The sequence below is a fragment of the Diplotaxodon limnothrissa genome, linkage group LG16 (assembly GCF_057381915.1).
Source record: "Diplotaxodon limnothrissa isolate DT_005_m linkage group LG16, D_limnothrissa_male_GT1.1, whole genome shotgun sequence".
In the NCBI taxonomy this organism is placed as follows: domain Eukaryota; kingdom Metazoa; phylum Chordata; class Actinopteri; order Cichliformes; family Cichlidae; genus Diplotaxodon; species Diplotaxodon limnothrissa.
Genome location: NC_140611.1, coordinates 25,892,824 through 25,919,850, shown reverse-complemented (window position 1 = coordinate 25,919,850; position 27,027 = coordinate 25,892,824). Strand labels below are relative to the sequence as shown.

The following is a 27,027-nucleotide window of genomic DNA, read 5'->3' as shown; positions in this document are numbered from 1 at the left end:
AGTGCTCCGGTCGATCCCAGATTGTTGCATGAACTGTTCTAGTGTGGTTCATCTCCTGATGCTTCGTTCACATGTTCTGCTGTTCTTGAACTCATTAATCCCTCTTCTGTCGAGAATCCATAGTTTTAAAAATTTGGAGATGTTTGTGGAGAGTATTCTGTGGAAAAGAAATATGTGGGCTTACCTTCTTACTTGACCCTGGAACTCCTTGGAAAATAATCAAAGTCTAAATAGATGGTAAATGGCCTGTATTTATATAGCGCTTTACTAGTCCTTAAGGACCCCAAAGCGCTTTACATATCCAGTCATCCACCCATTCACACACTGGTGATGGCAAGCTACATTGTAGCCACAGCCACCCTGGGGTGCACTGACAGAGGCGAGGCTGCCGGACACTGGCGCCACCGGGCCCTCTGACCACCACCAGTGGTCAGAGGGCTAACCCTAACCCTAACTCCCAACTCTTGAGCCACAATCGCCCTTGTGACCATATATGAAGGTAAGATTGTGAATGACTGCTCCTCCACTGGCTGGAGAAGAAATCATTTTATACGTCTAAACTTTCGACCATAAAATGTTTAGGCAAATTAGAGATGGTCCAGCAGAAAATGATTAAGTTAAACTATAGAAATACTGAGCTAAAGTCAGCATAACCCCCCTCCAAACCTCTCCATTTTCTCTTTAACTAGATGTCTTACGTAAGAAGTATTAACAAAATGTGCGTACTAGAGCAGAAAAATACTCACATTAACTGATAATTAGAGACAAATGTAAATGTTTTACGTAAACTTCGGTAGCAATAGTGTCACCTTCATAGTGGAGAATCACAAATTGCAAAATAAATAAATATTTTCCTGTTTTTTTAAGATAACATATTCGCGGTTTTTATCAGTACAAAATGATTTTTTAAAGCCGTGGTTAATGGCAATAAAAACGTCCCTGTAGTCGTTGTAGTTTCTCAAGAGTAGATTATTTTTGCCTTCACTACCTGCACTTGCCGACTTGTTTTCCTACGTCACTTCCTGCGCGCCAGATCCTGAACCAAGAAGTTGTAAACTAGCGTTAAAAGTTTCTGCTGACGACATTCTTGCAGACTTCGCTGTTTTTAGATTGTATTTTGGGGTCATCCGCTTCAGACGGCTTAAAGTTCAAGTATCTTTAATGCTACTGTGGTTGTTCCGATAATATTATGTTGCTAAGTTTGACTGTTAGCAGCCAGATTAGGGTCGCTAGCTGCTACCATTAGCAACAGAAGCAGCAGTGCAGATAACGTTAAACAAAACGAAGTTAGTAGCTCTAAAAGGCAACATGGATCTACACAGATCACCTTTTTGCAGACGTAGGGTGTCTTAGATTGTAGCCGATGTCTGCTAGATAGCTCTAGCTGTCAACATGTCTAATCAGCTGACTGCAGAGCAACAGCGAATGATTGAGGAGAACAGGCGGAAGGCTTTAGAAAGACGAGCCCAAAGACTTGGACAGGCTAACAGCACCAATGTTAAGCCCTCAGTAGGCTCCAAAAGTACTTCAGTGCAAACACAGCTCCCCAAACAGAGTCCGGATCCTGTTGCCTCAGTTCAGCACAGAGAAACCTCAGTCTCGGGACCAAAATGCTTCCCCCCTCCCTTAAAAAGGGAACCACAGAGCCAAAGTCAGCAGCAGCTGCCTGGCACTAGCAGCCACTTCAACCAAAGCACTGTGTGTAATTCTGCATCTTCAAACCAGGTGGGGTTTATGCTTAAATGTGCAGTCATTTACTGTCGGTGAGGATAGTTTTATAATGCTTCGTATTATATGTCTCTGCAGACTCTTACTAACTCAATTCCTCTGGTAAGTCAACATTTGAGGAGCTCCGTCTTGTCTCCTGAAGGAAGCATCCCCGTGGGGCCAGCTCAGGGCAAACATCAACTCTCATCCAGCAGCTCCGGAGGTGCAGTTGGCTCATTTTACAAGCAGCCCAGTAAACCTGCTCAGAGTCAAGTGGCACAGCTTTCCTCTAACCCCACCTCTACAAATGTCGTACCTGCAAAAAAGCCTGCCATCTCTGTAAGGGGAAGATGTGTACCTCACACAGAAGACCGTTTCAGGGTAGAAGTGAGCTACCATGCAGGGCTTATTGCTGTTTTCAAGTCCATCCCCTCAAAAAACTATGGTAAGTGTTTGAGATGCTTACTGTGCTGTTTTGCAGCTGATATGTTACTCCGTGAATTTTGCAGTGAATTTTCAGTGCTTGTTACTCTTGAAGACCACCAAAAGCCATTGGTATACAGTCATATCAACCATGTGACTAGACATTTACAATGTGACACCTACCTCCTAAAAGTGTTATTGACTTGGTTAGATGCTGTCAAGTTGTTTTCTTGAGTTTTTCTTATGATCATGCACTTGGCCTCCCTCACTGCACTGAGATCTCATTGGATGTCATATTTAAAATTACAGCACAAATTCAACACTTTGGATCAGCTTTAGATATTATGTCAGTTTCTTTTGTCATAAAAGGGAACAGGCCTCACCTGGCCATAAAACTGCTTACCAGTCAATTATTCTCTGCTTGAATTAGTCTCTGAAAATATATATAAAATTTTTGTAATTCCTAAACAGTTAATGCAAAAACTGTAAAAACTGTTATCTTCTTTTATGAACATAAATCTCTAATCCTATATAGGATGATTAGCAATTTTAAAATAGTTATTTTGTATTATATACTGATTTTGCTGGCTTTTGGAATTAAAAATGCAATTTTCTGCCTTAGATCCTGCCACCAAGATGTGGAACTTTAGTCTAGAAGACTACCGACAGCTAAGTACGGAAGTATTCACAGGATCTTCCATATTCAGGAGCTCAACTCATGCACGCTGCTGTTTTTAAACAAACTCTGTCTTAAATCATTACTTTTTTTCTTGACCCCGTATTGCAGTGGAGGAAGCAGCTGCCATTCCTTCGGTGTCTTTGAGACCTTTGGAGGGAATGGAAGCGGTGGACGTGACGGAGGCCACCAGCCGAGCTCGGGACGGCACGGCCCTGGCAGCGCTGCTCAAGTTATGTAATGGCTGGCAGAAGCCCGGAGCCACTTTGCAGGGCCAGTGCATTCTGGTGTCCCAGACAAAGTTTGAGGTGGACATTGGCTACCATGTTGATGTCATTGCAGCATTCAAGCAAATGCCAACAAAGAACTACGGTAACAGTGGCTTTATTTGATTATGTTTGTTTTTTGACAGTCTCTTTGCTTTTGTGGTTTCTGATCTCAGATTTTTTTTTGTCTGTGGCAGACATGAAAACAAGAAAGTGGAATTTTTCACTCGAGGACTATAAGAGACTCAGTGAGTAATGACACTGGCTTTATTTAGCAGGTCTACCAATGTCCCTGTTACATTTGCCATCTTGTCTTACCGCGCTGTGTTCCATACCCAGTGGATCTCCTCAGTGGGATAGCAGCAGTGGAGGTGGAGCCTCTTCCCAGGGCAATAATCCAGGCTTTCTCTGCCAGGTTTGATGGGACTGAAGCCAGGATTTTAAACGTCCCTGAGGCAGACCTCTCTAGCATCGACCCCTCTCTCACCCGAAGCCTCATGCCCTTCCAGAGGGAGGGAGTCAAGTAGGTCTCTTTGGGTAGTCATTAGTGCTCTTTCTAAGCAGTGTAGCCAATAATAACAATAAACAGTTATTTATTTGTAATTTCTTCTATGTGTGCACATTAAAAGCCACTGTTTGTGAGACATTCCAGTAATGACCTTTTATCTTAAATATTTCCTTCTGTCTCTGCAGCTTTGCAGTGTCTAAACAGGGCCGCCTCCTCCTGGCTGATGACATGGGCCTGGGAAAGACTATTCAGGCCATCTGTATAGCAGCTTATTACAAAAAGGAGTGGCCTTTGTTGGTGGTGACTCCGTCCTCTGTACGATTCACCTGGGCTGAGGTAAAAACTGTGCCTAAAGAAAAATAAGCTCATTACTTAAGAGGTGCTAGAGTTCATCGCTTTGTTTCCATTTAATAGCGTCACGTTCGGTCAGCACGCGCCGTCTTAAGGATATCCTTCTACTGTCCTTTGACTCAAACTCTGTTCTCCACATTATAATCAGAATCAGAATACTTTATTGATCCCTGGGGGAAATTATTTTTTGTTACAGTGCTCCATTTTAAACCAACATTAAGACAAGACAGACAATACGCTAACTAAGAATAGTACAATATATACATATATATACATACATACATACATAAGTCACTTATAAATAAATATTTGGAAAAGAAACATGTGTAGTTGTAGCAGCAAACAGTGTGTTAAGTGGATGCGTTGTACAGGGAGATGGCCACAGGCAGGAATGATTTCCTGTGTCGTTCAGTGGTGCTTTTCGGTAATCTCAGTCTCTCACTGAACGAGCTCCTGTGACTGACCAACATGTCATGGAGTGGGTGGGAGGTGTTATCCAACATTGTCTTTATCTTGGACAGCATCCGCCTCTCCGACACCACCTTGAGGGAGTCCAGCTCCATCCCCACAACATTGCTGGCCTTACGGATCAGTTTATTAAGTCTGTTGGCATCTGCGACCCTCAGCCTGCTCCCCCAGCATGCAACAGCATAGAGGATCGCACTGGCCACAACAGACTCATAGAAAATCCTCAGCATTTTCTGGCAGATGTTGAAGGACCTCAGTCGCCTCAAAAAATAGAGACGACTCTGGCCCTTCCTGTAAAGTGCTGTGGTGTTTTTAGCCCAGTCCAGTTTATTGTCAATGTGTACTCCAAGGTATTTATAGTCCTGGTTTCTGCTTAACTCTCTCTGCATTTGAAGAATGTTAATGTGGTTCCCTGTGGACTTCTTGCTCTTTGTTAGGTGCTTTATCTTAGCAGCGAAGATGGCAGCCTTGAATTTAATGCTTCCATTTCTTTGTCTCATGGGTGCGTTTGATAATTAGAACTGTGAAGCACTGATTTATGGTGGAGGTGTTAATACATGGTGTATTTATTTGACTCCTTTCCTTTGACTGTTTTTATCCTGAAATCAAATATTTAAATGCACTGTTAATTAGTTCTTTTCAAGTTAAATGATTACTTGTTTCATCTTGAACTTTTCACAACAGAGAAAAACATCAGTTATTTGTTACCAGATCCACAGGAAACATATTCACATGGCTTGCTTTTTATCTACTTAAAAATAAAACTGATATTAAGTTTTCTGTTTCTTTGTGACAAAGAAAAGTAGACTGGGAAATTGTAATCTTAGGTACAGTGCTGTGCAAAAGTCTTGAGTCACCCCTCATTTCTTTATATTTTGCATCCAAGTAGACAGTCTTTGATGTCATTTTTAAAATGGCTTTCTGAAGGTCTTGCCAAGTTTTTATTTGGGTATCAACTGCTTCATTTTCAGCCCAGTCCTTGTACCTGACCAGAGGATTTCTTTTTTGTGACGCTACACAACACTGGGGTGAAACATTGTTGTCTCTACAAAGACCATATTCACAAAAAATCATAATTTATTCCAATCTCTTTAGTTCAGTCTGCAAAAATTGCCAATGTTAACACAATTTGACAAAGGGGAAAAAATAGTATTGTTGCACCAACAAGGTGGTTCAAAGAGCTATTAGCCTCTAAAGAATAGAAGAAACTGGAGAAAAAAGAAATCTCAGGCTCCGACAGTCTCGGTCGTTGTGTCCTCAGGCCTTGGGGCGATCGTGGCTCAAGAGTTGGGCGTTCGTCTTGTAATCGCAAGGTTGCCGGTTCGAGCCCCGGCTTGGACAGTCTCGGTTGTTGTGTCCTTGGGCAAGACACTTCACCCGTTGCCTACTGGTGGTCAGATGGCCCGGTGGCGCCAGTGTCCGGCAGCCTCGCCTCTGTCAGTGCGCCCCAGGGCGGCTGTGGCTACAATGTAGCTTGCCATCACCAGTGTGTGAATGTGTGTGTGAATGAGTGGATGATTGTGTATAGTGTAAAGCGCTTTGGGGTCCTTAGGACCAAGTAAAGCGCTATACAAATACAGACCATTTAGCATAAAAAAACTATCTATAGCAGATGAACAGCAACTGACGCAGAACGTGAGCGTGATCCATATTAATGAAGGGAAGCAGGCCAAAAAGGTAACACTGAAAACCAGTGGCAACTGGTCTGCTAGCCAAAAATGGTTGACTTTGAAATATTAACATCTCTTTGTCCCTGTCTTTCAGTACTTTCTAGTGTCAGTGACCATCCGTGTCTTATGTTCTGTAGCATCTATTTTTTTTGTTTAACTTGCAGCAGCAGTGCATTTTCAAAACCAATTTCACTCACTTTCACAGCCCCCCCTCCCGCCCCAAAATAGGACGAAACGCAGTCCTCTTATCAGAGGTTGAAATCCCAGTCACCGGATGTCGTCCCATTAAAGGACACTTCCTCTGTCTGTTAGTCTTGTGCTTTGGGCCAAATGTACAGCACAGCACAGGAGCTATAATTTAATGAGTTTAAACTGGGCTGACAAGCGAATGGCAAGAGAGTAAGCGAATTGTCAGTGGGCAGTTTTTCTAAACTGCATGATTGATTGTTTTTCAATGGGAGCACTCTTGCAGTGGTTACCATGAATTATTTGTGGTGGAAAAACATAAATTAGCTGTTATTCACAAAGTAATGTTGGCTATAAATTTAAGAAACTGGTGGGATCCCAGTGCTAGTTAGACCAATCCTGATGCTTTGAGAGTGTTTTTTCAGTCTGTCTCTCTCACACGAACCTTTATCTGTGCCTGCAGGCCTTCAGACGCTGGCTTCCCTCCTTGACTCCTGACAGCATCAACGTAGTGGTGAAGGCCAAAGACAGTCTGCGGTCTGGTTTGATCAACATCATCAGCTATGACCTACTGAGCAGGATGGACAAGCAGCAGCCAGGAAATCCCTTCAATGTTCTCATCATGGTGAGCTTATTATTTAAACATGGCTGTTTTCAGTTCACATTCATGTTCAGGTTAAGGTTCCTAAATCCTCGCTGACGTGTCGTTCTGTGTAGGATGAGTCTCACTTTCTGAAAAACATGAAGACTGCTCGTTGTAAAGCAGCATTGCCTCTGCTGAAGGTACTTTTTTTTTTCTCTCTCTCTCTCACTTTTATTTAATGTTTTACTGGGATTAATAATTTTGTTAGATACACCATAGGGATTGTTTGTTTTTTCCTCCTTCCTTTGCATGGGTCACAAATTAGATTTGTTATTAGATTATATTTGAACGGTTTCCCCTCATAATTCATTAAAATTCAGGTAAGGCCCAGATTTCAGTAAATCTGTGTGTCAGATAGCCCATAGGCTGGCTGAACAATTGATTTAATTTTGAAGGCAAACAGATCTGGGATTTCTGCCATCAGACAATTATCTGTTTCTCTGCAATTTACAATTTAAGCGAAATCCACAGTCCATGCGACTATTAATATCATGGTTATTTTTCCACCAAGATTAAAAACATGTACCGTAATTGTCGGGCTATAAGCCGCTACTTTTTGCACAAGCTTTGAACCCTGCGGCTTTTAGTCAGGTGCGGCTTTTCTATGGATTGTCCAAGATTTTTGTCATATCGTAAGAGGATTTATTTTGTTTGTTCCGCTGTTGTACGGCACTACGTTGACTGGCAGGAGGGCATGTGATCAGACACACAGTATCGGGGTTCAAGAGTGGTATGTTGGTCACGTGTCCATCCGCCAGGCAACATAGTGCTGTACAAGTAGCGCGAAAAACAAACTTCAAATTAACGCTACGCGTTCAGCGGGAGTCGTGGATGACGAGCGGCGATAAACTTGCGAAAAGCAAGTTATGCTCAACTCCACCGGTGGAACCTGACAGCGTGGAAAAGTGTGAAAACATCCACGATCACCAACGGATTTCAAAGGGCTGGACTGCTGCATTATGGAGAGGAAGACACCGCCACGGCCCTTCTGAGGGTGTTCGACTCTGACACTGACAACGAGGATTTCTTTGGTTTTGTAAGTGACAACGAAGGAAAGAAGCTGAGAGTGGATGACGAAGCCATCCTGAGCCTGTTCGTTTCCGACACTGGAGGAGAGGACTTTGGTGGTTTTAGTGCGCAGGAAGATGGTGGTGAATGACTGACTTTTCTTCTTGTTAAAGCCGTGTCGCTGCACCTGAGCCTAAAAGGTAGTCCGAATCTATTTTTCTGGTGTGCTGTAGGTTATTGTTATGTACTACATTTGTTACTCATTTATGAAGCACAGCACATGTTTCGTACTTGTAATTACCGCTACTTGCACATATACCTAAAAAGTTATGCAAATATGTACCCATAACTTGTTTTTCAAAATATTAATAAAAGTGATGTCTCCAAACAGCCATCTCTTTCCTGACAATTCCCTTTGTGCATATTCTCTTACATATGATAAGTCAACATTGAAACACCTGCGGCTTTTGGTCAGGTGCGGCTAATGTATGTACAAAACAGGATTTTCCACTGATTTTAGCTTGTGCGGCTAATATTCAGGTGCGCTTTGTAGTCCGGGAAATACGGTAATCAAATCAAAATATATAATTTGCTCCCATGGACTAGACTGAGTAAACAGTTCTCTGTGATCAGAGTTGTCCGTCTTTCCATCCTCAGGTAGCGAAGAGAGTGATTCTCCTGTCGGGGACCCCCGCCATGTCCAGACCGGCTGAGCTGTACACTCAGATTTTGGCCGTCAGACCGACACTCTTTCCACGCTTCCATGAGTTTGGGATCCGCTATTGTGATGCCAGACAGGTAGTCTGTTAACTATAAAGAATTTTTGCTACACTAATTGATGTTTAGTGCTGTTTACTTGTATGTGGCTGTGACTCCAGGACACATGAGACTATTAGAAGACTAGCCAGCAGATATATCTGTGCCTCGCCTACTTTGTAAAGTGTCCAGTTCTTGATCGGAGATGTCTAGCATTTGCAAAATGGGTTAAATAATTCATAGGACTGCTGACAAGTACACAACAGGTTTATGAGGTTACAGTTAGTGCATGCTGTAAAACCAGTGTAAGCTTATGACTGGTGTATTGGTGTTTAAACACATGTTTGACTTTTATTAAAGCAAATTTTTGTAGAAGAAAGAAAAAATCTTAAAGTTTACATTCAACTCTTTCTAAGTATAACATTTGAACTTTTACATGCCACATTTTATTTTCCACCAGTCATTCCCACTATCACCTGTTCTTTTATTTTTTTGCCTTTCACTGCACCTACAGATGACCTGGGGCTGGGACTACACAGGCTCTTCTAATCTTGGAGAGCTGAAGCTGTTGTTGGAGGAGTGTCTGATGCTGCGCCGTCTCAAGTCTGAGGTCCTTTCCCAGCTTCCCGCTAAACAGCGCAAGGTGGTCACGGTGACCATCGATGGGATCAACACCCGCACGAAAGCTGCTCTGTCAGCTGCAGCCAAGCAGCTGGCCAAAGGACATCGCAATGTAAGTCATAGGTGTTGAAACCTTTGAAACCCGGGAAGGTAATAGAATTTGAATACTGTGTTTTCTAATCATTTCTACATAATCAGGAAATCATAGAACTGATGGATATACTTTCAATGGACACTTTATTGAGTGTACCTTTTCAACTTCTCATCTAATTAGCCAATCACATGGCAGCAGCTCAATACATTTATAGTCATGGTCAAGATGAGCTGGCCTGGTCTTAGTATTCCCAAAACTCCTGATTTTCCCGCACATCCATCTCTACAGTTTTCGGAGGATGGTCTGAGAAGGAGAAAGTGATTATTTATTATTAAGTGAGTGGCAGTTCTCTGAAAATGCCTTGTTGATGTCAGAGGTCAGTGGGGAATGACCAGACTGGGTAGGAAGCCACTCATATAACCACTCCTGCAGAAGAGCATCTCTGAACACACAACACGTTGAAGCAGATAGGCTACAGCAGCACTGGGCTAAAGTTCACAGGTGCAGCAAAATAGGACAACAGAAGGGTCATAATTTGGTGTAAACAGCATGAAAACGTGGATCCATCCTACTTTGAATCATTGGTTCGGGCTGCTGGTGGTGCAATAGTGTCAGGGATATTTTCTTGGAACCCTTTTGGTTCCTTAGTACCAACTGAGCATCCTTTAAAAACCAGACACTACCTGAGTATTGTTGCTGACCATGTAATTTATGGTTGTACAGCCAAAAAATCTGCATCAATATGGACCAAAAACCTCTGAGGAATGTTTCCAGCTCTTTGTTGAATGTGCCACAAAGAGTGAAGACAAAAGCAGGTCAAAATCAAAGTGCCTGAGTGTATATTTCAGTAGTTATAAAATATCACAATATCTGCAAAAGTAGGATTTGTTTTATGTCTTCACTTGTATTGCTTGTACGCTCCTAAAATACAAAATTCATAACAAAGACTGTGACTAAAAAGACAAATCTGTTAAGAAGAGGCTGAGGAAGCTTTTAGTTAGCCCAAGGTAATCAGATGTGTTGGCTCAGTCCTCGAGCCTCAAGCGCACACAAATGCTTTTAAACGACCCAGAATTCTCCGGCCCAGCCTCATTGGAGTGTTTATACGGCCCGATGGGAGTGAGTCGCTGAGCTTGATTGTGCATAATCACAGTACTCCTCCGAGTAATGGCAGTCTTATCAAATCATCAAACAGAATCTCCTGTCAGTTCTTATCTTGTGATGTTCCTTATCTCTTTTTCAGAAAATGGAAGAGAAGGAAGCCCTCCTCGTCTTTTATAACCACACAGCCGAAGCCAAGCTACAAGCCATTATGTAAGTACAGACCCTCTAATGGTGGGGCTCAGTGAGTCGAATCAGCTTATATTTGATGAGCGCTGAGATTAAAATGTAAAATGAAAGAGAATCTTTTGTCAGAGCATTATGATTGCACCGCACTGGAGATAACCAAGACTTCAGATAAAGACTGAATATTTCAATGTTTCTTTGAAATGGTTCAGCTCTGCAGTATGTTGTTCTGTCCCTCTCAGGGAGTACATCATAGACATGCTGGAGTGTGGGAGGGAGAAGTTTCTGGTGTTTGCCCATCATAAATTAGTCCTGGATCATATCACAACCGAGCTGGGGAAAAAAGTAAGGAAGACACATACTGATGATACCCCACACAAAGGGCTAGTAGTGGAAAGTGATGCAGCTGTGACGTAGAAGAATGAAGTTTAACTTTTTTGTTTGTTTGTTTGTTTGTTTTAAACCGGTTACTCAGATGAGATCTTTTGTGGGAGTAAACGTCAAACGGGTCAAGTCCTTCAGTAGCTGTGGAGAACAAGTGTGGGCGGCTCTGAGCACATTTGAGCTTTAGCACTACTACTATGACTTATTGTTCTTTCAAGTTTAATAAGGATGGGATTATTTAATTAATTTGGTGATTTATCTTGGTCTGCTGCAATAAGTCATTATTTTTGAGCGATTGTTTTCAGAAAATAACAAAGGTTTACTTCCTCCTCAGAATGTCGGTTTTATCCGCATTGATGGGAGCACTCCATCAGCGGAGCGACAGCAACTGTGCGAAAGGTTTCAGTACTCAGCCAAGACCTGTGTGGCGGTACTGTCCATCACTGCAGCTAATATGGGCCTAACCCTGCACTCTGCAGACCTGGTGATCTTCGCTGAGCTTTTCTGGAACCCCGGGGTGAGACATGGAAAGCTGTCCCTGCAAAACACTCCGCTGTCACTGAAAGGACACTGTCAGTAACACCATTCTTTAATATTTTGGAATCCCGCTGTTTAAAAAGCTCCGGTTTGCTTCTCGGCCCACACATCAAATATAGAACAAGAAGTGTTCTAATGCTACCAAGCTGAATCCGAAAATTAGAGGGCTACTGTATTAATACTGGTTGTCAGCATTTAACTTTTAAATAGGGAAAGGAAATTGAAAATATAAGATATGAAAGCACTTTTGTTATGAAAAGATAAATTAGTTACCGAGAAGAAAAAATAAATAATAATCTGCTCTTTACAAGACAATAAATGTGTTAATTTAATCTCTAAAGCAGAGTAATTTTAATATGGGAGTCTGTGGGGATTGACTCACGTTTTAAGCTACCCTCAAGTGGCCTTTAGAGGAACTGCGCTTTCATGAACACCACAGTTTTTCTGGTAACAGAGAACACAAAATTACATTATGACATTAGATTATATGTTATAATCCAGCCATAGTGTGTGTTTTAGTAATCATCCATGTGTTTAGGTTATTTTTTCCTGGTAGCCTTCGAAACATTATGTCGCTCTGTTTCTTATACCCACAATGTGATAAATTCCCCCAAAACCTGAAAGGAGACATTTCCCAGAAGCACACATCTTATGCGGGTTAGATTTTTTTTTTTTTTTTTTTTTAAAGGAGTCGAATGCAGAAAAAATGTGACTCATTATAAGCACATATTCAGCCACAGCTTCAGTTCCAGGTGGAAACTAGTGCTTTAATTTCAGCTGTCGGCAGATAAATTAAAAGCTTGAATAATGTCTTTTCATCGATTTTTCTTCTTGAGGAGTCTTTGGCCTTTTGGGGTCACTGCAGCTAAATGAAAAGCCAGAATCATTCTCTAAAGCTGTGAAACTCCTTTGCTCTTTTTTGCTATAAAGGAAAAAGCTTTTTTCCTCCACTGCAGGTTCTCATTCAGGCAGAGGATAGAGTTCATCGTATTGGACAAACCAGCAGTGTGAACATTCACTACCTGGTTGCCAAGGGAACTGCTGATGATCACCTATGGTATGTGTCAATCAGGAGGAAATACTGTATGACCCAACTACAGGCATTTATGTGGCTATTCAGACTGTTTCCTGCAACATTCATTAGTCTTGGTCTGTAACAGCAGAGGGAGGAGGAGGGGTTAATGTGGGCTGACTGGTGTGCATATTGTGACAAACAGTGAGTGAAGGGCTGGACTGATATTTATTTATGTATCATTCCAGGCCCATGATCCAGGAAAAGATGAATGTCCTGGAGCAAGTGGGTCTTTCTGAGGCAAACCTCTCGGAAACTGCAGAAAACACCAGCTTCCACTCCAAGGTAAACTGTGTATTTGTATGTAAATTAATAATGTATAGTGTTGTTAAGAGTTTTTACATATACATTTATGTTTTAAAACACACTGATTATTTCTGTTTGTCTAGGATCCTGCCCAGAGGAGCATCATGGAGATGTTCCAGAGATCATTCTCTGCAGATGACGACATGGATGAGGCCATCTTGTTGGAGGCCGCAAATGACTGGGAGGACACTCCGCCCGAAACCACGTCTGCTTAGCACCACGGCACCAGTACGGGCAAGCAGTGGAGCTACAAAGACCGATGATTGACCAATTTTATTGCCATCATTTTTTGGGTTTGCCCATGGAGCAAAGCCTAGTCCTACATCTCAGCTACATCATGCCTGCACTGAGTTGAAAGTTATTTTAATGGGTGAAAACTACAATAAATCTTTTTGTTTTGCTAATACAGGAAAATGTGAAGATTTTTTTCTACCATCCTTTTGACATCCTTTAAGTTGCATGGTGGCCAGATTACATGTTTAAACTCCTTCAAGATACTTCAGATTAACTTGGATTATAGTCATTTATAGGTTTTAAATTTATAGACTGTATGTAAAAGAAGGATGTTACCACCTGTGATGTAACTGTTAGTTTATGAATTTTTGATTTGAAGCCAGAAATGACCAAATTTACATGAATGTGGCGTGCTAAATTATCAGCAAATGATAAGTCTTTTTTTTTTTTTTTTTTTTAACAAGATAAGCCATAAACTAATACACAGTACAGACAATTCCAAATACAAAACACAACCAAAGTTTAACTTTGAAACTCAAAACTAAGATGGGCAAGAAGTCCAGTTCATTGACTCAGATTAGATTAGAGCAGCATCTATAAACTATTTAGAGCTAAGTAGGAGACTGATAAAATATTTGTTTCACTCACCAAAACTGAGCAAAACCTTTGTGGATCTTTTAATTTTACCACATACTAAGCTGTCTTATGAGTCACATATTTCCACTAGAGACGCTCCATTAGGCACCTTCACTACAAACTGGAAGCAGCATATGTTGGCCTGTCTGTTAGTAAAAGTAGCCATGCCCCTAATTTTAAGCTTTAACAGTCCCCAAATGGGTGAGTTTAACCTTAGCTTCTCACTGCCCTTGTGCATTTACTATGAACAGGGACATTAGTTCCTTATTCATTTTCTTAACAGATCATCCCACTCAGGGTTGTGGGTGGGCTGAAGCCTATCCAGGTTGTCATATGGTGAGTGACACCAGACACCAATTTTTCATACCAGGCTGAAAACATGTTATTTAATTGGCTGAAATCAGCAATTTTAACATGAGAGGCTATGGGGATTGATTTACTTTTGGAGCCACCATTAAGAGGGAGGACAAGTCTCGAGAGGAACTGCAGTTTTTTTTCCTTTTCCATGTTGCCTTCATTTTTCAGTCCTGGAGGTTGCAAGGTGGTTGAATTCTGAAATCCTTTTTCAAATGATCTACAAGAAATACCTAATACTAACAATTATGTAGCTTTTTAGAGCTGTTAGATATTTTCTTTATTCATGCACCTCATTAAGGTAGTTTCAGTGTGTAATTTATGTCCCATTGTTATAGCAATATCCCGCAATAATTACGGTAAAAGGAAAAAACTCGAGCCTAATTGCTCTGTTACGGTCCCCTCTACTCACCCCTTGAATAAACAGGAGTAACACTCTTTATACTACCTTCATATTGTTCATATTATCACAGCACTGTGGTAGTAAATTACAGGAGACAACCTAAGGTACTGATAGTGGCACAGTGTACTCACTAAAGGATTCTGTGAACACTGAAATTGTCAGTCGCTTTTTGGTGATTGTACTATCCTGGTTTTAGTCACGTAGCCCGCGGCTGCTGATGTGAGCTGAGAGAGCCATCAAACTGTCGACGGCGGTATTAAGCGAACACGTCTACAGTGTTTCTTGAATGTGCCGTCTTGATACGCCACCTACAAAAGGTGTAAAAAGTATGATATATATTTGTCTTGTTTATTTCATGATTCATAGAATGGCAGGCGCTCTGTTGTTCCCACGATTTTACACATTAAGCTTATAATAGAAGAGAAAACACAAGGTGTGATGATTCAGTTTGAGTGCTCTGGATCGATGCTTCCTCCTGTTTGTGGGTCATCTGCAAAATAAAGAGGGATGCTGAAGATAACTCTTCTAAATATCACTGCTGATAAGTAATAACGGCTTTGCTGAACAACACTGTTGCAGTGTTCATAATTTATCAAACATGGGCTGCACACAGATTCAAGATTCTGTCCCCTGATCCTAATTATGCATTAAAAAAACATGGCAACAGAAAAAAGATACAGCACACTGGAGGTGCAATTTTCCTCCGCAGGTATGAGATGGTATGATTCAATCAAGATTTACTTCATTCCCTACACACGGAGAGGCTGTAGCGCCAGTTTGCATCGCAATTCCAGCAGCTGTTTGTGACATTATGGAGATGAGTGGCATTAGTTTTCTCTCAGTCAGGAGAGACGCCTCTTCTTGTGCAAGTAATCTTGATTGTCATTGTAAAGAGATGTATCTACTCAGTGTTCACAGTAAACAGTAATTGTGGTGTCCCAATTTCAGTCTCTCTTTAGCTACATTGTTGACTAACACACAGAAAAATGGCCATTAATAAAGTCAGTAGACATACAGATACCAATACCTCATCCCTGTCTTTGTAAAGTGATGAAAATACTCTATGGCTTTCTCATCAATGCGAAAGCAACTTAAATTCTGCAAAAGTGCAGACTCTAAAGGGTCAAGTCCCTTCAGTTGAAGATTGTATAATTTCTGGTTTTCTCTGCAGCCTTTACTTCCTCTTTAGCCAAAGATGAACAAAAAAAAGATTTATTTCAGTATGATAAGAAAAATTTAGTTAACACCAAGAAAATCGATGTAAAAAATCAGCTGCAAATTGTTATTTAGAGGAAACCAGATGGTGTGACAGATGGTAAAGACTTTCACACTCATTATATGGTCACCTGAAATGGGATCGTCACTGGTGAGCTCCGCATCTGTGCTGATGTCACCGAAGATAAAACGGATCTTTTCCTCCGCGTGCTGCTCGTTGGAAGAACCATGAACTGAGTTATGGAGGATGTCTGCAGCAAAGCGAGCCCTCAGAGACTCCGGGGACGCTTCCTTTGCCTTGTTCGGGTCTGTGGGACCCATCATGGCCCTCCACTCCTCCACCGCATTTTCCTTAGTGAGGACAAGCATCATACAGGGTCCCCTGAAACAAACATTTGTGGGATGTTTACACGCTGTAATGAAAATGCCACAGTGAGTGAAAGGATTGTCTAACTGTAAAGCTATCATGTTTGGCAATATGATTGCAAACATGCAAAGACAGAGGAATGCATCTGGTTGTTGGAAAGTTTGGATAACCAAATATACGAGGCCAGCTTTTCAGTCTGGCCTCGTATGCTGCCTTTGATATAACCTTGAAATATAATAACAAACATGACAAAATACTATTTTAATACTGAAATAACACACAAAATAATGCAGTTAAATTGTCTAGGGCAACAATGGGAGACTTCCTATTGTTACAACAAGCACCATTTGACTGTAAGGATGAATATGGTGCACTGCAGGTAAAAAACGATGTGCAGGTGTCTCTGTTAAAACTGGGCCAGAACAGGTATCTAGGTTAAATGATGCTACTTCTTTAGGCTTTAAATAACTATATTTTAAAATGTAGCTAGAACTACTTTACACTGAAATGTGGCCGGCAAGATTATATCGTAAAAATGTGTATCCGTTAATAGCTGTTACTGACGCTCTGGAGCTCTATAAAAGCTATTCAAGGAGGAGCTCTAGATTCATGTGATAGCCATCCTTATTGCATATATTAATACTATTAATCCATAATTAAGGCTAAAATTGAGCTAATATTGAGGCACTGAAGACATTTTTTCAGGCTGCTGTGACCAGCTGCACTCAACTCTCTCATTTTGTCCAAAAAGTTGTGTAACAGCCAAGTGAAGGAGCTAATTGGAGCGGAAGATAGCTCTAAAATCTCGATGTGCGATGTGGGACAAAGAATGAAACTGAGATGCACTTCGCAGCCACTCGCCTGAGGCTGCCTTGATTCTTAGCTGCTAAGATTACTGTTAAAAGTGCCATTAGAAATTGGAGTGGCAGCAGGAATTAGGGCGGGTATGCTGTCACTTTGCACTGCTCTGGTGGCTGTATTCGAGAGCAGACTAACCGACACATGAACTCCACCAGCTGGTTAAAGAAAGGCTTCTCTCTGTGCTCTTTGTAAAACTCCTCAGCCATCTCCCTTGACAGCACGGTCTCCTTTAGCCTTGTTACAGAGAAACCTCGGCCACGAATCTCCTCCAAAATAGCCTCTGTCAGAATGAGGAGCAAAAATATATGAAAAATATGTCAAAACAAAAGTAATGTCAAGCATTTCTGTGTCATAAAAAGACCTTTGTGTTCCTCCATTGCATCTGGCTTGATCACTGCCACAGTCTGTTGTTTAGGGAAGAAGAAGCTGATCTCTCGCTCTGCCTCTTCGCGGCTTCCACTGCCGTGGAGCTGGTTGATAGGCTTATTTTCCACTGCAAACTGGGCCCTTAGACTGAGTACGAGGGAAACAAAGAAGAAAATTACAAGTGTGATTGTACTGTCTGGCACTATCCACGTCGAAAAGAAAGTATTGATGGTTTCCAGAAATTATTTTCAAAGGAAAGGATGTAATTTAATGAGTAATTTTTGTGTAATTTAACTGTCATTTTCTTCACTTCTGTTCAGACTGCCTTGTTTGATTCCACTCCAGTTAGAAAGCACAGAAACATATGGTGCATTGCAGACAGAGAAAGACAACAGACAATATTTAATTGTGTCAAAGCACTGCTGTTTGAAAATAAATACAGATAGTTCATGCGTCTGCAAAAGAAAATGTTCATCCTTTAACAATGTCTTGGAGCAGATATATATGGGTCAGGGAATGGACAATTTATCTAAGCTTATATAAAACAAAGATCTTTGTCACTGAGGCTACCACAATCCCAAAACAGATTTAGCTTTGCTAAAGTAGCATAAAGACACTGTAATGTCTGTATGGAGCCAAAGAGAGAAGCTCATAAGCCACAGGTCTTCACAGACTGGACGGGTTCACCGCACCAAACATGCAGTTGAAATGTCGGTAGTGAATCCATCAAAGTACAGATGTATATGAATGTTAGATAGGAAGCACTTAGGCATAAAAAAGTGTTTGTATGGATGCTTGAATGAGGCATGTTGTATAAAGCGCTTTGAGTGCTCCAGTAGAGTAGAAAAGCACTATGTAAGAACCAGTCAATTTACTCATTTATATAATTCCTCATTCAAACACAAACTACTCAGAACTAAACAGAAAACACTACTCAGATCCAAAGTATACTCATCCTGCTCTCTTCCCTCTTTAGAGTCATTTCTTTTCTTTGACTTTTAAAACATAATTTAAAATGTTGCTTTTCCAAGGATCTACTCTATAAAAATATAAAGAAAAAAAAGTTGTTTTTAGTTAGTCATAGTGGATGTCAACAAGTCGTATACACATTTTGCACAAATTAAAGCAAAGTCAGAAAGTACGAGTGATATATTTCCCAGTATGCCCCTCTACCATCAACTTTTCAGAAAAATTGTTTATTTATAATCAGTGGAGTGTAAAATGACTGACTACATATTTGCAGAGCTAAAATTCAATTCCATCCATCTATCTGTTTTCTTCTGCTTATCCAGGGCCAAGTCACAGGAGCAGCAGCCTAGGCAGAGAAGACCAAAACACCAAGGCTTTCCCAGGCCAGCCGAGAGATATAATCTCTTCAGTGTGTCCTGGGTCTGCCTCGGGGCCTGCACCCGGTGGGACATGCCTGAAATACCTCACCCAAGAGTGTGAGTGTGATCAGGGTCCAAAAACATACTTACATTTAATAAGTGATTCTAAACTGGTCATGGTTGTGAGGTGGATGAAAGTGTATGAGAGAAAATGTGTTTAAATCTCTGTAAATGTGTGGTTAGATTTGGCTTGCAGTCTGGAGCGCTTTAAGTGGACAGCAGGACTAGAAAGTGCTTTATAAATGCCCGTCCCTTTCCATTTTCAATGACTGCAATGGAATCAGACAGAATCAGACTCAAAGACACCCAGGGAGTCCCTGCACCACTTTAAGAACCACTTATCTAGCTGATTTTGTGTTGTTTGGCTCTTTTTGTAATTTTTCTTGACAAGGATAAAAAGAGAGGTGAAAAGAGTGCCGAGTTCTCTCTAACAAGCTGTTAGAATCTGTGACAGACAGTAGATTAGCTTTTTAAACTTCACTGCTTTTCTACTGGTAGTTTTCCTCACTGTGGTGCACATTACTCACCAGTCTGGACTCTCCTCTTTGGCTTTATTGATGTCAGAAGGACCGAGGATGGTTTTCCAATGACTTACAGCCCCTTTTCTGGCAAGAGCCAAAGCCAGCACCGGCCCACTGTAAAAATACACTTGTTGTATAATCATCTGGAGTATAAAAACAAAACAAGAAAATCTCTGGATTAATTATACAGTTTGTTGAAAGTTACCTGGTCATGGTTTGGAGCAGTGCAAGGAAGTAGTCCTCCTCAACATGTTGACAGTAAAACTGTCTGACCTGCTCCTCTGACAGCATCACCTCTTTTTGAAGCGCTATTATAAAGCCAGACTTGTGGATGTGATCTAAGATCTCTTCTGCAAAATCAGGGATATGAAATAAAAAAGAAAACATAGCAGTCTACCTAAAATAAGCATGTGCATTTTCACTGCATTGTACAGTGTCATTCAACACCTTTGGTGAAGGAGTCAAGGAGCAGTCTCGCTGTTAATATGAGCTGTTATTGAAGGTGTATCTGTGCTTGCCCACGTGTGTACTTGTGCATTTGGCATGAGCCCCACCTCTGTTCTCCCTGGCAACGTCGGGGCGGATGAGAGCCAGTGTCCTCTCCACATGCTCTTCCTCCCCATCCTGCTCCATTACCGAGGCCGTCCGAAAGTTGGGGAAGAAGAAGGCGAGTTCCCTGCTGGCCTGGTCGCTGTCCTCACTACCGTGCACTGCGTTGAACAGTGTCTCTGTGCCGTATTGTGCCCGCAAGCTGCAGGAAGCCAGGGGGGAGAAAGGAGAGGAGACCAGATGGTTGCTCAGCTGGTGCTCAACCAGAGAGAAGCATAATGTTTGGGTGTGTCTGATGGAGCAGGCGACAATGTGCTTTTTGTTCCTTTTTCCAGACTCCAGATTGTTTCGCACTGTTGCAATCAGCAGTGCAGAGATAAATGTCGATGCTGCAAACAAATGTTGTACTTCCCAGAAATTATAATTTACTTAATGACACTGGATCATATGCATAATTTCCAGTAACTAACCTTTCTGGATTTTCTCTCTTGGCTTCTTCTATGTCTGCTGGGCCAATAAACTCACGCCATGCCGGTACAACGGCTGCAGATCCCTCTACCTGAGAGAGTACTAGAATATGGAAGGGACCACTGGACATAAACTGCACCAAATCCTCAAAGCACGCCTACAAACCACCAACACATACAAAGAGCAGGCGAGACACAGACACATATGTTAATGCACTGAATACAAAACCTGCAAAAACAAATACATATACAACTCATGCCCATTTATTATTTTCTCAGCAGTAGTATTTCCCAGGCTTTTCTCACATATTTAAAATTTCTGTATCTATAACAATTTGGTCTCGTCAAAAACAGCACCATAAGCAAAATAGAAAAAAAAGCTGCTTACACAGCAACTCTATTTTGAGCCCCGTGCTAAAATGCAGATGGATGTGTCATGTGTAGCAAAGTAACTGAATGATTTTTGCACTGGTCGTGACTGCTCTGCTACCGGTATGTTGACTCAGAATATTAATGGCCCTGGCTAACATCACAAACATTCACTGCATCATCATCAGTTTTCCTCACTTTGACTTGAATGTCAATCTATGCAATAAGCCTCTGTCTGTGAGAAGAATTGTCTTTTTGTTATTCTATACCATTCCCCTCTATTTCGCTATACCGCACCTCTGCTGCTTTGTGTTGGTAAAAATCTCGAGCTTCAGCCTCCGTTAGCGTGCGTTCCTCATGCGCCAGGATCTCAAAGCCAGCATCCTGAATCTATCCAGGAGAATATCAGCATCAACATAATGAATTAATATCAGCAGGAAAGCTTGAGACAATCTTTCCTTCTCCCAATGTGAGCAGTGATCTTCTTTATGTACCTTCATAATAATCTCATTTGCCTTGCCGTGAGCAACGGCGTCTGGTTTAATGATGGCAACTGTGTAGGATTTACTGGCAGGGACTGCAAGAGAAGAGAGGAGCTTGAGTGATGATCTGTAATTCTGACAGAATGCAAAATATTCCACAGAATCAACAGGAAACACCAATGATAAGTAACATCAGCACTGAAAATACTGCCAATTATATTTTTCCACAGTACCAATTACACTTTCTTCATTTTCCAAATGTTGTGGCAACTCCTCCTCTTCTTTGTTCTCCTCATCTGTCAGACCATTATCTTTCACCTAACAAAGACACAACAAAGGAAATAAAAATAATGAATCCCTAAACATGACTGTCTTTACATATGTGTGTATAAACTACAGCTATGGCTAATGGTGGCTTTAGTATTATTTAACGTGGCTTTATAACTTTTATTTTCCACCCAAGAGTCACATAAGATATAGAAAAAAAACCCAGTAAAGCATTAGGTTCTAACCGGGAAATGTTTGTTATTTTTGCTCCAAATGTCATTAAAACAAAATCTTTACTTAGCTGGATACAATTTAATATATATTCGACTTCATTACACGTCTGTTTTCAGGAAAACCAACTGCTCTTTGAAGTCCAGAAATTATTAGTAAATGCCAATTTCTCCCTAGGGCCCTGTACAGGTTATTTTAACTCGCCAAGCGACTAATAAATTCTAATAAAAATAACCTACAAATAAATAAATGTAATACATTCAACTGGTAGCCTTTTAAACCATACTTATTGGAAATGACAGTGCAAAGAGTGCAGGCTGTCTGTTTTGCCCTGAGATGCAGCAAAAGACTAATTCATACACAACTATTAGTGTCAGACTGACAGGATTTTGACATGAACTTGGTGGTTATTAGGCTTTATTTTTACTCTAAATGTCGAAAAATAAATAAGAAACACCTAAAAAAAAAGCTGCTGATATATTTTCTGCTGCTTGACTTAAGTGGCTAAAAGCCATCATCCACAGAAGCAATTCTGGAATACTACTGTAGGAAAACGAAACGGGTAAATAATAAAATAAACACAGACTGATTTGATTTTAGTCACATTGCTTTCAGCACTGGTAACATACACGCTGGCTTACTGTCACGTTGTTATGGACTACTTTACTTAGAACAGAAAAATTAATTAATATTAATGCTTTAACAAGCCGTGACAAGGCAGCATGTCTGCAGAGAAACACTCTATTGTTCTGGCAGAAATATGTGTGAATTCATGTGTATAATGAGCTCCTCACCACTTTGCGTTCACCACCTTGCTCCAGGACCAGCTTCTCTTTGGCTAGCTCCTCCACAATCATCCTCTGAAGCATGGGAGCGTTTGGCCCACGCAGTACAGCCACCAGCTCCCCACCCTGTTCATTCAACACAAGCCTAGTAATAAGTTAACTTTTTTTTTTTACATTTAATTTAGCATTTATAAAATGGTGAGATACAAAAAGGCTTTAGAGGCCTATGTAAGCGATCCACAAAAATATTTAAAAATTTAAAAAGAGCAACAAGCTTAGAGACAAGTGTAATTTCGATCAGACAAATAAATATTTCAACAGAATATATTTAATTTACAGAATATTTTTTCACCGCAAGGGGGGCATGGCTCTAAAGCCATTTTCACACACAAACTACAGGCCTGAAATTTTAGCTGCATCTGAGATATTCAACTTTAACCAGCCAGATTGCAAGTACAAAATCTATATGCTGGTCCCATGTGAGAACAGTCTAGGTACATTAATTATTCACTTAATATACATCAAGTGAGTGGTGTCATGTTTCCTGGCTGCGCTGACCAGGCACCACCCTCAATTAAACCAAGCACATTGCTAGTAGTGAGAATGTACCTGAAGATGGTTATGTGATGCAAACGATCACCCATAACAAGACTGAATGCTGGTAAGGGAATGCCTGCATATGCTCCTAATATGGAAAGGCCTGCATGGCTCTGGCAGTGTGGGTTTGGGCATTTTCCTGCTGAAAGAGATGCTGCTGGTGTACTGCTGCAAGAATGGGACAAGTAAAGACTGGAGCGCCTCATCTCGATACTGCCATCTAGTCAGATTTCCACCAAGAACACTCGATCAGACATGGTGCTCTCGTGAACAAGACTGCAGCAACACATGCCAGCATCCAGCATGCGAATAGCCTGGCCTTGGTCAGTCAGTCAGTTGCAGCATGGTGGGACACATGACAATATTGTACATACAAAGGGTTTTTTGCATTCTGTGATCACTTGGCTTGAGACTGCACTAAATTGAGCCAATTCATAGGACTTCAAATGACTTATTTGTGTTTGATAAACAAATCACCAATCTCATTTGAACTGAGAATATGTTTGGGCTTTCTAAGACATGCTGAGAAAGGGGATTTAAAGCAAATATTGAGTCAATATTTTACGGCACAAAACATTTCTTTCTTTGACTAGCATACTTGCTTATACTTAAATGTAGGTACAGAATAATGCAACAAATTTAATTTAATAATTGTAATAACCATTACAGGCTACAGGTATCATAAACTGAAATAGACTGAAATAACTAGAGACAGAAGTTGTGTATAAAAAAACAGCAAAACACACAAACCTGTCTGGCACAGTATAATAGTATGCTAACACTCTGTGTTTACTAAGCCATTTTTGCGACATTAAAATCCTATATTCAGCCACTGTGATGACATCTGATATTTGATTTGTATACTTTTAATAAGGCATTTTTATTTGTTTGATATTGTTTATGTTGAAACTGAAACTGAGACACACACATATATCACTTTGTTAATCAGCTTTTATTTAATTAAATAATTCATATAATTATTAACAATCATTTAATATTTAATTTATAGGTTTACTTCTCTTTGTTTTATTGCATTTTTTATTTTTATTTTAAAGTTAGTTTTCATCTTTATTGAAAGGTGTTTTGTCATATTATATTGGATACTATTTAACTATATACAATTCTACATATTTAAGCTAATACATTTGAGATTATGCTTAATTTAATAAAGAAATTTCGCAACCTTTGGAATAAGAAAAGTATACTGAATCTTATCTTAGTAATAAAGCACTGAACACACATTTTGTCGTTGAACTATACAGTCAACTATATAGCATATAGCCAACTAGCCACATTATTAGGCATATACGACCTTACTAGTACTGGGTTTGAGCCCTTTTTGCCTTAAGATCTGCCTTTATTCTTCATGGCATACATTCAGTAACTTGCTGGAAACATTCCTTAGAGTTTTTTGGCCATATTTACATGATAGCATCACACAGTTGCTGCAGATTTCGAGTTGACTGCACTGCAAATCATTCATTCCACCACATTCCAAAGGTGCTCTATTGGATTCAGATCTGGTGACTGGAGGCCATTTGAGTACAGAGAACTCATTGTCATATTCAGGAAACCAATTTGAGATGACTGAGCTTTGCAATATGATATGTTATCCTTCTGGAAGCAACCACCAGAAGATGGATGCACTGTGGTCATAAAAGGATTGACACGGTCAGCAACAATACTCTAGTAGGCTGTGGCATTTAAACAGTTAGTAGTTGGCGCAAAGTGTGCCAAATAAATATCTCCCACACCATTATACCACCAGCAGAATGAACAGTTGGTACAAAGGATGAATGGATGCATGTTTTCATGTTGTTTATGCCAAATTCTGACCCTACCCTCACATCACCAGCTAACATTTTTCCAGTTTTCCATCGTGAGCCATGCCACATTCAAAGTCACTTAAATTACATTTCTCCCCCATTTTGAAGCTCTGTTTGAACTTCAGCATGTCATTCTGACCACGTCTACTTGCCTAACAGCATTAAGTTGCTCCTGTGTTGAGCACATTGGGTTGGCTGATTACATAGTTGTGTTACTGAGCAGTTGAATAAGTATACCTAATAGAGTGGCCAGCGACACACACAGACACACACTCACCCCATAGAAGAGGAAGGTGGGTTCACATTTCCCTCGATACCTCTCCAAAACATCAATGCTGTCTGCTTCAGCCTGCACCAAAACACACTCACACACACAATTTCAAAGGTCCTTCTCTGAAAATTTTAAATTCTTCATATTTTTTATTGACTCTTCTTACTGTGGCAAAATGAAGCAAGTCATCACCCAGTTCATTCTTTATTTTTCGCAGGAGACTAACCACAGCACGACAGGGACCACACCATTGCTGATACACATCTACGACTGCAATGAGAGAGTCAGCAACTGATTGTGTGCGTGTGTGTGTACAAGACAGGAGGACAGAAAGGAGGTGTGGAAGGCTGGTACAATTATCACACTGAGCACAGGGGGGCAGCAGAACACAGCAAATAAGTAATGACGATGCCAGCAGTCCTTCACATCACGCTGTAACATCTTTATAACAGTTCTCGTGGAGCGTTCATTTTTATTAGGACAACAGCTCTTTTACTGATGAAAATCTTACCTGTTAAACCCTTGGTTGCAAGAATCTCTTCCCATTGCTCTTGGTTTGTGACGGAAGCCTGGATATGAAAAGACAAACTGTTATCCCCAGAGATGATAAAAGTAGCTTTAAAAACCCCCCCACAAAATCACAAAAACACAACCTGCAGCGTTGCCTCCTTTTTCTTGCCTGCCATTTGTTGGTCAACTTAAACAATATATTTAAACTAAAAATATAAAACTACTGAGCGCAGAGTAATATGCTAAAAAGAAAAGGATAAAGTTTAATTAGCTAAAATGCTAACACGCCGAAATGGTGCTCGCGCTTGTTTGGCCCCTTGGTTGCTAAGCAACGCTGCCTTCCGCTTCCCGGAGTCATCCCAGGCTCCGACTGTTGCTTGTGCTATCTTCAATAATTAATGCTAAGGCAGGCCACATTTTCCTCCTGCCAGGTTAATGTATTACGGCAGTAAAAAGAAGGCATCTCTGATCGGAGGCACACAAACCTGTTTAACTTTTGGATCCAGTTTTTACATGGAGAACTGCAGAAAAACCTCTCTATCAGCGGACCCTGCGGGCTCATTAGGAAAAAAAACAAAAGCACAGGAGCTTAGCTACCGCTGTGTTACACGTAAGCACATAGCTTTTATTTATTCATGTGTATTATATTCTATATCAATAATTAATAATCTGTTTTCTTGTTGATTTGTTTACAAAGGTTCATACAAGATATAAAACGTCCTCTAAGGGGAATTCAGGGGTTCAATGTTATTACACTTATAAAAATAGCAGAAAAGCTAAATCAAAGTGAAAAACACTGTGAGCTTACCACTGTCTAAATCAATGACTGTATATAAAATATATTTTATACAGTCTTCAGTTCTTTGTGCCGTTTTTTGTTTTGTTTTTTTAATTTGTCAAGCCACTTAACACTGACCTATGAATCATTCAAGCTTAAAAAGGAAACCTAGCTCAGGGGATAAACCAGTCTTGTGTCTACACATAACAGAGAACTAAGAACCAATTTTAAATGATATCTTTAGGCATTTCTTTTACCGACATCTTGTTGTTAAAAAAACACATTTGTTACAATTTCTTCAGTCGAATCTATGAATACTGGCAAAGATAACACAGTTTTACAGGCATAAAATAGTATTTTTGCACCTACAAGGTGATTACCAAAAACTTGACATATCTCAGCATGGTGTGTACGGTGTGTCTTTAAAGGAAAGTGGGCAAGTAGAGGAACAAAGAAGAAATGCCAGACCTAAACCACTATCTACAGCAGACGAACAGTATACTTGTGTCCTTTAAAACTGGGGAAAAGTCCAGCAAATACCTGACACAGGACATGAGAGATCCATCTGAACCTCAAGTTGATCCATC

At 40.6% G+C, this 27,027-nt stretch overlaps 2 protein-coding genes across 2 annotated transcripts in view; one reads left to right on the top strand and one right to left on the bottom strand.

Moving 5' to 3' along the window:
• The window catches only part of LOC146616307 (thioredoxin domain-containing protein 6-like), a 38,926-nt gene extending 13,088 nt beyond the window's left edge, over nt 1-25,838 (bottom strand). The window contains exons 1-15 of the mRNA XM_085374359.1: nt 25,806-25,838; nt 25,664-25,721; nt 25,319-25,422; nt 25,159-25,245; nt 22,468-22,584; nt 21,409-21,493; nt 21,188-21,270; nt 20,991-21,083; nt 20,328-20,482; nt 19,863-20,059; nt 19,514-19,658; nt 19,315-19,422; nt 17,395-17,546; nt 17,169-17,313; nt 15,937-16,187 (exon numbers count right to left, since the gene is read on the bottom strand). Coding sequence (XP_085230485.1) covers nt 15,937-16,187; nt 17,169-17,313; nt 17,395-17,546; nt 19,315-19,422; nt 19,514-19,658; nt 19,863-20,059; nt 20,328-20,482; nt 20,991-21,083; nt 21,188-21,270; nt 21,409-21,493; nt 22,468-22,584; nt 25,159-25,245; nt 25,319-25,422; nt 25,664-25,721; nt 25,806-25,838 — 1,813 coding nt within the window. The remainder of the gene's footprint in view (nt 1-15,936; nt 16,188-17,168; nt 17,314-17,394; nt 17,547-19,314; nt 19,423-19,513; nt 19,659-19,862; nt 20,060-20,327; nt 20,483-20,990; nt 21,084-21,187; nt 21,271-21,408; nt 21,494-22,467; nt 22,585-25,158; nt 25,246-25,318; nt 25,423-25,663; nt 25,722-25,805) is intronic.
• smarcal1 (SWI/SNF related, matrix associated, actin dependent regulator of chromatin, subfamily a-like 1) lies at nt 1,042-13,367 on the top strand. The gene is made up of 17 exons (XM_085374358.1): nt 1,042-1,725; nt 1,807-2,152; nt 2,753-2,803; nt 2,918-3,178; nt 3,270-3,320; nt 3,412-3,595; nt 3,766-3,916; nt 6,719-6,880; nt 6,973-7,038; nt 8,564-8,704; nt 9,177-9,395; nt 10,621-10,691; nt 10,907-11,009; nt 11,383-11,565; nt 12,542-12,642; nt 12,846-12,942; nt 13,047-13,367. The coding sequence occupies exons 1-17, from the start codon at nt 1,393-1,395 to the stop codon at nt 13,176-13,178; spliced, it is 2,652 nt and encodes an 883-aa protein (XP_085230484.1). The 5' UTR covers nt 1,042-1,392; the 3' UTR covers nt 13,179-13,367.
• Nucleotides 25,839-27,027: the final 1,189 nt, after the last annotated feature.

Excerpts from the sequence above, each read along its gene's own strand:
- smarcal1 (XM_085374358.1), top strand. The coding sequence starts at position 1,393 with ATGTCTAATCAGCTGACTGCAGAGCAACAGCGAATGATTGAGGAGAAC. Across the intron at positions 3,917-6,718 it reads TACGATTCACCTGGGCTGAG|GCCTTCAGACGCTGGCTTCC; the intron begins GTAAAAACTGTG and ends CTGTGCCTGCAG. Across the intron at positions 9,396-10,620 it reads TGGCCAAAGGACATCGCAAT|AAAATGGAAGAGAAGGAAGC; the intron begins GTAAGTCATAGG and ends TCTCTTTTTCAG.